This window comes from Corythoichthys intestinalis, chromosome 4, assembly GCF_030265065.1.
Source record: "Corythoichthys intestinalis isolate RoL2023-P3 chromosome 4, ASM3026506v1, whole genome shotgun sequence".
Taxonomy (NCBI): Eukaryota; Metazoa; Chordata; class Actinopteri; order Syngnathiformes; family Syngnathidae; genus Corythoichthys; species Corythoichthys intestinalis.
The window spans coordinates 60,624,376-60,635,624 of NC_080398.1; the positions used below are offsets into that span (position 1 = coordinate 60,624,376).

Consider the following 11,249-nt stretch of genomic DNA (forward strand, 5'->3'; position numbering starts at 1 on the left):
TATATTTTTTTTTAATTGAATCGTTTTGTAATTGTATTGAACGTTACAGATATAATGTCTTACACTCATCCAGAGTAGTGTTGGCTTAAAGTAGGGCTATCAAATTTATTGCGTTAGCAGCGGTAATTAATGTTTTTAAATTAATCACGTTAAGTAATTAATGCAATTAACTCATGCGCTGCACGACCCACTCACACATTGTCTCGGTCAATCTATAAAGACGCCGTTTTACCTGTAGATAGCGCTATAAGGCAGCGTATAATGAGTAGAGAGAATTTTGACAGCCTTTGGAGCCATTTTTTATGTGGCTAAAGCCTACAATACCTCTCTCAGCAATTAAAAACATCGTGGGAGGCAATGTGGGGAAGAAAGGTAGTAGTTGATCATTTTCTTAACACCCTATGTTCTTTCCCAACGCAGAGAAGATATATCAATTGCTGCCCCTACGCACAGTCATGGTTGCACTTCCCATCATGCATTTGGGCAGAAGTTAAATGGCTGCAGTATAATTTACTGAAAGCTCAACAAATACACTAGATGGAAATATTTAGTCACAATATACAAAGTCACATTTATCCCTTAAGAATTACAAGTCTTTCTATCCGTGGATCCCTCTCACAGAAAGAATGTTAATAATGTAAATACCATCTTGAGGATTTATTGTCATAAGAAACAAATACAGTACTTATGTACGGTATGTTTAATGTATATATTCGTCCGAGTTTTATTCATTTTTTTCTTAATGCATTGCCAAAATGTATATGATCGGGAAAAATTATCGGGAATGATTGCAATTGAATCGGGAGCAAAAAAAAAAGCAATCGGATCGGGAAATATTGGGATCGGCAGATACTCAAACTAAAACGATCGGGATCAGATCGGGAGCAAAAAAACATGATCGGAACAACCTTAATTTTGAGTACTACTTTTAAAGATGGGAAAAAAAGGATTTTTCTGAAAAGCATTGGAACCTTCAAAGAAATTGTTGTGCAAACCTGGTAAAATAGCATCAAAGGTTATGATAAATAATGTGTTGTGCAAGTGTTGTTGCGAGGTAGCTCTCCAACCGGACGCTCTTCCTCTTGGTCTAATATGAAAGTGCCCGGAGTTATAAATATTGTATATAAAAACTTGGTTTGACTTGAATTAATTACATTTTCACTACCCATATAGGAACTGAAAAAAAAAAAGTAGGCCTACAGGTAGTCCCCAGGTTACGGACGAGTTCCGTTCCTCCGCTGGCGACGTAACAATTTCCACGCAAGTCGTAATTAACCCATTAAGTATCTCAAAATACCCCCTAAATCTCAAAATAACTATCCAAAAATATAGTATACGTCACTGTAGTGTCCTCACCGAGATGGTGGAGTTATTTCCTAGTTAGACAGCGAGTTAAGCTCTGAAATGATGATGTCAGACGTCCGTGTGGTTTGCTGACTTAATTCATCTGCTCATGACATCAACACTTGCAGGATAAAACTAAAACAAAAATGAAACCAGTTTCATCTTCATTCATTGCAATTCAAATTTGCGTTTATAACTAGTTGCTGGTAAAGTAATAACAATCCACACAAGCATGTATCAGTAAGCGTCCATGCAAAAACAATCAAATAAACTCACCCCAAGTATTTGACCACAATTGAAAACTCAAAATAAACAGCACAAAAGGTGTTATATACAAGTGTTGCTTTGTGGATGCTTCACAAGCAACAACTGTGCGCGCAGGTTTTCAGCTGACATCGTTGCCCTCTCACTCGGCTGCGCGTGAACTCTTTTTCATGTGTGCAAATGACTTCTTCGTGTGTGCATGCGTTCTTACTTGCGTGTGGAAGTACTACCTGCTCTATGGTTCGTGCAACAAAATAAAATCATGCATCACAAAACAAAGGTCAAAATTATTTACCGTAATATAAATAAATGAATAAAACGACTGAAGACAAAATAGCAGACCAGACTCCGGCGTCGTGAAGTCGAAATCGTGTAAGACGGGTACTTCGTAACCCAGGGACTACCTGTACCTTTACTCATTCAGTACATCTGGCTCAGATGGTTCATTTTTTTCTTTTTGACACACATTTTGGTTTGTAGTATAACATCTTGAAAACTCTCCTTTAGTTACTATTAGTCATTGTAATTCAGCTAACTTTATCTCTTAATTTGTCGCACAGTGGTTTTGGAAATTGGTGGGACAACTAACCCAGGAGGAACGAGTTCTGATGCTTCAGTTTGTCACTGGAAGGTTTGTCTGCACCATTGAGCCCTCTTTAAAAAAAAAAAAGGAAAAAAATTTTTTAGTTTTTTTATACCCACTTCCACTATTAGCTCCAGAGTTCCTCATGGTGGCTTTGCCTATTTAATGGGTGGAAGCGGTTTACAGAAGTTCACTATTGCTGCAGTGCCATACACCTCCAACCTTCTGCCTACCTCCAGTACTTGGTAATCACGCCGGCTTCCCTTTTTCAGCCCAGTCTAGTTTTGTTTTCCTAACCCTTCCAGGTCCAGGCCCGTTTTGTCGGATTTTGCATGCCTTTGATGTTGCCTTTATATTTCAAAAAAATTTTCACAATGGTCTGGTTTAGTTCTTTTTTTCAGGACACCATAACTGGGGTCTCCGCAGGGTTCAACAAGTCAAATTTAAGACCATAATGAATAAAATTTAAGTCGTATTTCATATCGATCCTGGGAAAAAATCGTACAAAAGATTTGAAGGAAAATTGGTGGCCTGGAATTACTTTAAAGTACTTTATGAATTTATTCCCAGCTCTTTCACACTGTGATACAAAATGCTTAAATAGGAAATATCACACAAAATGAAAACAGATATGAAAAATATATAACGAAATTTTTCCATAATCCAAACCTGTTTTGAAATACAGTGGTATGAAAAAGTATCTGACCCTTTAGGAAATAATTAAATGGGATCTGATCTTTGTCAAAATCTTGCGGATGTAAAAACAGTGTCTGTTTTAACTAAAATCATCCAAACATTTATATGTTTTATTTTAATGAGGATAGCATGCAAACAATGACAGAATTGGGGGGGTGGGGGGTAAGTGAACCCTCTGCCTAAGGAGACTTAAAGAGCAATTGAAACCAATTTTTACCAAACAATTTAGGTCAAGTGTGGGCCCAATCACTGATGAGTGGTTTAAAGCTGCCCTGCCCACTATAAAACACACACCTGGTAAGAATTGTCTTGATGAGAAGCATTGTCTGATGTGCATCATGGCTCCGTCAAAAGAGCTGTCCGAAGACCTGCGATCAAGGCTTGTTGATTTATATAAAGCTGGGAAAGGATGCAAAACCATCTCTAAAAGTCTGGATGTTAATCAATTGACAGTCAGAGAAGTAGTCTACAAATGGAGAGAGTTTGGCACTGCTGCTTCTCTCCCAAGGAGTGGCCGTCCACCAAAGATGAAACTAAGAGTTCAGCGCAGAATACTCAGAGAGGTAAAAAAGAAACCTAGAGTGTCTGCTAAAGACTTACAGAAATCACTGGCACAGTCCAATATCTCTGTGCACGCATCAACTACATGTAAAACTATGGCCAAGAATGGTGCTCATGAGATGACTCCCCAAAGGAAGCCACAGCTGTCTAAAAAAAACATTGTTGCTCGTTTAAATGTTCGCAAAAAGGCACTTGTACAGTCCACAGAAGTTTTGGCAAAATATTTTGTGCACTGATGAAACCAAAGTTGAATTGTTTAGGAGTGACACACAACGTCATGTGTGGAGGACAAATGGAACAGCTCACCAATATCAACACCCATCATCCCCACCGTGAAGCATGGCGGAGGGAGCATCGTGATATGGGGCAGTTTTGCTTCCTCGGGGCCTGGACAACTTGCAATCATTAATGCAAGAATGAATTCATAAGTTTAGTGGGATGTTTTGCAAGAAAACCTGAGGCCGTCTGTCAGACAGTTGAAGCTAAAAAGAGGATGGTTGCTACAACAAGACAATGATCCAAAACACAGAAGTAAATCACCTTCAGAATGGTTTCAGAAGAACAAAATGCACGTTCTGGAGTGGCCAAGTCCAAGACTTGAACCTTATTAACATGCTGTGGCATGACCTAAAGACAGCGATTCATGCCACACATCCCAGGAATCTGACTAAACTACAGCAGTTTTGTCGAGAGGAATAGGCCAAGATTAGTCCTGAACGATGTGCCAGACTGATCTGCAGCTACAAGGAATCTGGTTGAAGTTATTGCTGCCTTAGGGGGGTGGGGGGGGGGCACAAAATATTAAATGTGATGGTTCACTTACTTATTTTTACCCCTTCTGTCATTGTTTGCATTAAATCATTAAAATATGAAAACCTATAAATGTTTGGGTGGTTTTAGTTAAAGCAAAGTTTTTTCATCTGTGTGATTTTGACAAAGATCAGATCAGATGATTTTATCCAGAAATGTGAGAAATTCCAAAAGGTTCAGATACTTTTTCATACCACTGTAATACAGTGGCATATTGTTTTTAAGGGCATTTATTTATCAGTCTCACAGGTCGTCAGTTCCAAATGAAAATTCAAATCTCGCAACCGGGTATTCTCGGCAGTTTTCGGAGATGACATCACAAGCGGAACCGGATGTAGAAAGAATGAATGTCGACTTGTGCGTCACAGGTTGAGCTTTCTGCAAAAAAATGCCAAACATTTGCATTGCCAGTGGATGCAAGAGTGTTGCAAATTAAGATTTAGCGATCTCCAAATTTCAATTTCAACATTTTTTGTCAACAAATTTGATCTTTGGAATCATCGTAAATAGTCCACTAATCTTGGCAGCTCGTATAATTCAGTATTTCTTACCCATGTGATGCCATTGTGACATAAACCTGAAAACTTGAAACCAGCAACTCTTTGTGCGGTGAAAGGTACAACAAAACGTTAGATGATTTCATTTGGGCTGAACGTCTTTCATTTGGTCAAATATGAGAACATGCCTTCACTGGAGTTTCTGTCTCCCATTTCCAGTATCAACATGCTGAAACTCCCTGAATACCCCACCCAGGAGATCCTGAGAGATCGCCTCCTGGTAGCGCTGCATTGTGGGAGCTACGGGTATACCATGGCATAGAGATCCTATCAGTTGTGCTGTGTGGAGGGTCTCACAAAATCATGCTGCTCTCCCACTTCCAGACATTGACCTGTTTTTTTGCTGGACAAAAAAAGAAAAAAGGGAAATCTGTTTTTTAAGAAACAGCACTCTGAGTATTAGATTGAAGACGGAAGAACAACTGCCTCAAAAACTCAGCTTCCACACTCTTGCCTGTGAACTGCTTGGCCAAGCCTGGTGTTTGTTTTTGTAATTGTTTTTGTTTTTTACACATTTGACCATTTTGTAAAGCCTTTACAAATCAGGTAGCATGATTTTCACATGGAGCATACTGTATATAATGACATTACACTGTATATAAAAATAACCATATATGAACTACGCTAAGAGGAGTAAACAGGCAGTGTAAAAGTGTTGTCCAATCATGCTGGCTGTGCGGTATTTCATCCGGTGAGATGTCGTGCAAGTAAGTAAAGTTTACATATATTTCCAACAATTACATGGTCGAGTTGATATGTGCTTTTATTATTGATTTTGTTTTTTTAATCCGCATCAAGGATGCAACAATACAGTTTTATATTGACCCGTTTGATACGCAAAAACATTTGATCCAAATGAAAAGCCTCCAAAATGTATTTTCCGAATTTATTTTTGTCGTCTCTCTCGCTAAAATGTCCGGCGCAGCTTTGCCTTGAAAACCAAACTCTGCCGCTAGCCCCCCCCTCCTCCTCCATTCCTCCCCCCAACTTCATGAAGCATGGGTGTTCAAACCTGTCCTCAAGGGCCGCTGTGGATCCTGGTTTTTGTTCCTACCAATCGAGCGCAGACAGTTTAACCAATGAAGTTTGTGCTAAAACAAGCAGCACCTGACTGCAATCAACTGATTACACTTGTGAGACACCAGATTGGTGAAAATATGTCGTCTGTTTTTGTAGAAATGAAATCTAGCACCCACTGCTTCCCTATGTGGAGTAGTTTGGACACCACTGGCATGAAGGGTTGGTGCTGTGGCACACAAGGATCATTGCTTGTGAGGAAAGTAACTTAAGGAGGCGGCTTGCCAGCTTCAAAATCGTACAGATCCGTTGTTTGGCAGCATTTTGGGTGAGCTGATAGCTATCCCCACTCGTACATATTGTATAAAGATTGTCTTTCCGGATACGAACAATAAAGACCGCTAATACATCGTTGCCGACTTGGCTGCAACGCATGACCTCGCTTTGACAACAGACAGCTTTCTGTGACCTACGGCCTTAACCAAACTCAAATTTACGTGATGAACAATGAGTGGCAAATTAAGAGCACTGTACTTCAAACTCGTCCTGTTTATGAGAGTTGATTGTCAAATGCTGGTGTTGTGCAGTAATGAACAATGTGACTTCTGTAGCGTTTGTTAACTTTTTTAATGACCGACAACACTCATGCGCACACACTAGATATAATCAAATAGCAACCTAGATGTGCTACGTTAAATCCCAAGCCATTGACTGCTTGAGCCCACAGTGATCATGGGAAGCATACTCCCTATACTACATCGATGAATTAATAAAAACTGCCATGACTGCCAAATCAATCCATACCAGTGACTATAGATAATGCTGCAAATATTGTTTATTCTGTACATAACACAGATGGACTCGGACCACAAATCAGATGTTTTTCTCATGTGGTAAACATACCTGCTAAGAGAGTAAAAGCAATCAACAGTGTGCCCCGCCTCATTTTACAAACAGTGAAAATTGTTCTCAGCACTTTTATTCAAAATTTCTTCAGATCAGTAAGAAGTAAGCACGTAAATATTATGCACTATAATGCATGTTTATATGATGGCATTGTTATTTTTGCTTGTTAGCAAAATAAACTTTTTTTTTTTAAACTTATATTTGTTTCAGAGCATTAAATGAATTGAATCAAATCGAAAATCGGGTCCCTCAAATCGAAAATCGTACCTAACTGTGACTTCACTGTATTGTTGCATCCCTAATCCACATGAATGCTTCTGAAATAATGTCCCCCATCTTATCCAAACGTGGCGGGAACAGGGTTGGCAGTACCACTTGCTATAACTGGTGGAGTGGGGCAACGATGGACCAAGTACAGGTAGTCCCCGGGTTACAACGCACCCGTGATTTCGCACTTTGTGACGCTGGAGTCTTGTCTGCCATTTTGTCTCCAGTCTTTTTTTTTTTTTTTTTTTAATCGCGTAAACAGTACCTTATTTTACCTCACAGTATCTTATTTTTTTATTACTTCATTAAAATGACTGTTCTGCCCTTTGATGAAATGTGTATTTGTTCGCAATGTTGACTTTTGTTTTGTAATGCATACTTTTAATTTGGCGCAGCAAGGCAAGGCAAGGCAAATTTATTTATATAGCACAATTCAACACAAGGCAATTCAAAGTGCTTTACATCACATGAAGTTCATAAAAATCACATTTAAATCAACGCAACGTAGAAACGAAGACAAAAGATCGCATTTAATCACAGAATAAAAATAAATAAATAAAATAAAAATAAAACAAAAACTACTACTAATAATAATAATTGAAATCAGCAATGGAGATAAAAACAAGAGGAATAGAAAGGTAGATTGAAATATATAGACAGTTATAGATATGCAGTGCTAAACAAAAGCGTTTTTAGCCCTGATTTAAAAGAGCTAACAGTTTGAGCATACTTCAGACGTTCGGGTAACTTGTTCCAGAGGTGAGGAGCATAATAACTAAATGCTGCCTCACCCTGCTTGGTTCTTGTTCTTGGAACATGCAGAAGACCCATTCCAGACGACCTTAGGGGTCTAGATGTCTCATAGGACTCTAACAAGTCAAGCATGTATTTTGGTCCAATGCCATTAAGTGTTTTGTAGACGAGCAGTAGTATTTTATAGTCTATCCTTTGACTTACTGGAAGCCAGTGTAGCGATTTCAAAACTGGTGTAATGTGGTCCAGCTTCCTTGTATTTGTGAGGACTCTGGCTGCAGCATTCTGTACCAGCTGCAACTTCCTGACTGATTTTTTATCAAGACCTGTAAATATACCGTTGCAATAGTCCAATCTGCTGAAAATGAATGCATGCATAAGTTTTTCCATGTCTTGTTGAGTCAGAAGCCCCTTAATTCTGGTTATATTTTTTAGGTGGTAATAAGCGGATTTAGTGACGGACTTTAAATGGCTATCAAATTTTAGGTCTGAGTCAATAATTACGCCAAGGTTTCTGACTTGATTTGTAGCTGTAAGTGACATTGTGCTAAGTTCGCTGCTTATCTTTGACCTTTCCTTTTTTGGCCCAAAAATGATCACCTCTGTCTTCTGCACATTTAACTGGAGAAAATTCTGGCACATCCATTCATTGATTTGATGAATGCATTTGCTCAGGGTGACTAAGGGACTATAATCATGTGGGGACACAGAAATGTACAGTTGTGTGTCATCTGCATAGGCGTGATAGGAGATGTCATACTGTTCCATTATCTGAGCTAACGGAAGCATATAGATGTTAAATAAGAGTGGTCCAAGAATTGACCCTTGAGGGACTCCACACGTGAATTTGGTTCGTTCTGACTGATGGTTTCCGATTGACACAAAGAAATCCCTATCATGTAAATAGGATGTGAACCACTGAAGAATAGTGTCAGTAAGCCCTACCCACTGTTCCAATCTGCTGAGTGGTATGTTGTGATCAACCGTGTCAAATGCGGCGCTGAGATCCAATAATAGCAGAACAGATGATTTGCCTGCATCGGTATTCCGACGAATATCATTTAGGACTTTGATAAGCACAGTCTCGGTGCTGTGTTGTGGTCGAAATCCAGACTGAAATGAGTTAAAAAGATTGTTTTGCATCATATAATTCTGGATCTGTTCGAACACAACCCTTTCGATAATTTTCCCCAGGAATGTCAGATTTGATATTGGCCTGTAATTACTAATGGTTGAGGCATCCAGATTAGGTTTTTTTAGGAGAGGTTTTATTACTGCAGTTTTTAAAGTCTGAGGAAACTCTCCTGTTTGGAGAGAAGTATTTATAATCTGAAGTATGTCTGGGGCTATGCAACGAAAAACAGTTTTGAAAAAGTTTGAAGGAAGGATGTCAAGGCAGCATGTTGTGGGCTTTAATTTCGACACAATTTCTGTTAAAGTGGCATAGTCCAAGAGGCTAAACTGTCTAAGATTGACGTGGGGGACATTTTGGGAGGCATTTAGTGTAACATTTGTTAATCTGGAGTTGCACACAGTCTGTCTAATCTTTAGTACTTTGTGTATAAAGAATGCTGCGAAATTATTACAGGACACCTCAGATGCCAATTCCTGAGGCATTGATGCTTGTGGGTTTGTCAGTTTGTCAACAACAGAAAATAATGTGCGGGTATTGTTAGTGTTTCTACTAATGATCTCTGAAAAATATGACTGTCTAGCATTTTTCAGTTCCTGGTTGTATTTGCGAAGACTGTCTTTGTAGATATCATAAAAAACTAGGAGTTTGTTTTTTCGCCATCTGCGTTCTGCTCGTCTACAAACTTGCTTTTGTTTTATAGCTAGTATGGCATTTCTCCAGGGTGACCTCTTCTTTCTTGACAAAGATTTTGTCTTAATCGGGGCAATAGTGTCAATTACAGTCATCACACTGGAACTGAAACTATTTACAAGTTCTTCCACTGGAGCTATTGTAGGGGTTAATGGTGAGGCATAGGCCTGTGTGAATAACGCACAAGTGTTATCACTTATGTAACGCTTCCTAATCACCTCTGTTTCCCTTTTCAGAGGATGGACAGGGGTGGTCATTTTAAACATAATGCAGTAGTGATCAGACAGAGCAACATCATTTACTGTGACCTCAGAGATGTTAAGACCTTTGGATATTATTAAATCCAGTATGTGCCCTCTGTTATGTGTTGGAACTGTGACATGCTGAGATAAACCAAATGTATCCAAAATATTTAAAAGCTCTATAGCACACCCTTCTTCAGGATTATCAACATGAATGTTAAAGTCACCCACTAGAACAACACAATCAAAGTCCATGCAGACAGAAGACAGCATTTTGGTAAACTCATCAAAAAACATTGTGTTATACTTTGGTGGTCTGTAAAGTGTTACCAAGGCAGCTCTGCAAGGGCTTTTTAGCTGAATGACAATATATTCAAAGGAATCAAACTGACCACATGAAATATTTGTGCATTGGAAACTGTCCCTGATCAGACTGGCAACCCCACCTCCTTTCTTATGGGTTCTTGGCGCACTAAAGAAATTGAAGTTTGTGGGGGTTGCCTCAATCAGAACTGTCGAGCTCTTATCTTTATCTAACCAAGTTTCTGTTAGGAACATCATGTCAAGGTTATGTTTGCTGATAAAATCATTAATTAAGAAAGATTTGCCAGCTAAAGATCTTATATTTAGCAGAGCCAATTGGAGATGCCAGACTGGATTCACTGGTGAATTTTGGGAATGACATACTATGCTTAACAGGTTGGCAGAGTTGATTGAATGTTTTTTTTATTTCTCACCAGTCTAGCCCTTTTTGTGCTGTTTATCACCACTGGGATTGTTGAGCATACAGATTGTACTCCATAGGGCCCCGGCTTTTGCTGGGACAGAACAGTCTTTGTAATGTTGTCACAGCCTGGACCCGGTGCATATCATATTGGTGTTGCAAACATGGCTTCCTCCATAGAAGGATAATACCGTGTAGTTCCAGAGTTGTAGTGCTTTCGCTTTGCCCCGAGAGAATTCCAGGGGAGGCTGGTTGGTTTGTTGCCATCTTCCCCTGGCACCTGTCGGGTGTGACAGGTACAGGGTGGAAGCGAAGACATGAACTTGAGGAGATCAAGAGACTGGTTAACCTTGCTTTTTAGATCCATGGAGTCCAGACCAGGTTGACTCATTATTCCATCCAAACTAAGTCGTCGGCGGGGTGGCTTCCGGGACTGTGGGGATTTAGGCCTTGATGAGGCCTTAGCCTGACTGAGTCGGCGGAGTGGTGGCGTCCTGGAGTGTGAGGATTTGGTGCTGGATGGGGCCTTATCCTGGAGTCGGTGGCGTAGTGGCGTCTTGGAGTGTGAGGATTTGGGGCTGGATGGGGCCTTATCCTGGAGTCGGCGGCGTGTTGGCGTCTTGGAGTGTGAGGATTTGGGGCTGGATGGGGCTTTAGCTTGGAGTCGGCGGCGTGTTGGCGTCTTGGAGTGTGAGGATTT

At 39.9% G+C, this 11,249-nt stretch overlaps 1 protein-coding gene across 3 annotated transcripts in view; it reads left to right on the plus strand.

Annotated features, from left to right (window-relative positions):
• Positions 1 to 10,694, plus strand: part of hace1 (HECT domain and ankyrin repeat containing E3 ubiquitin protein ligase 1) — a 68,467-nt gene extending 57,773 nt beyond the window's left edge. Inside the window, exons 22-24 of one of the 3 annotated variants that reach the window (XM_057833777.1) lie at positions 2,169 to 2,239; positions 2,323 to 2,436; positions 4,975 to 10,694. In XM_057833777.1, the coding sequence (XP_057689760.1) occupies positions 2,169 to 2,239; positions 2,323 to 2,436; positions 4,975 to 5,077 (288 nt within the window). In that variant the 3' untranslated portion in view covers positions 5,078 to 10,694. The remainder of the gene's footprint in view (positions 1 to 2,168; positions 2,240 to 2,322; positions 2,437 to 4,974) is intronic. The other 2 variants (XM_057833775.1, XM_057833776.1) reach the window with 2 other exon arrangements.
• The last annotated feature ends 555 nt before the right edge of the window (positions 10,695 to 11,249 follow it).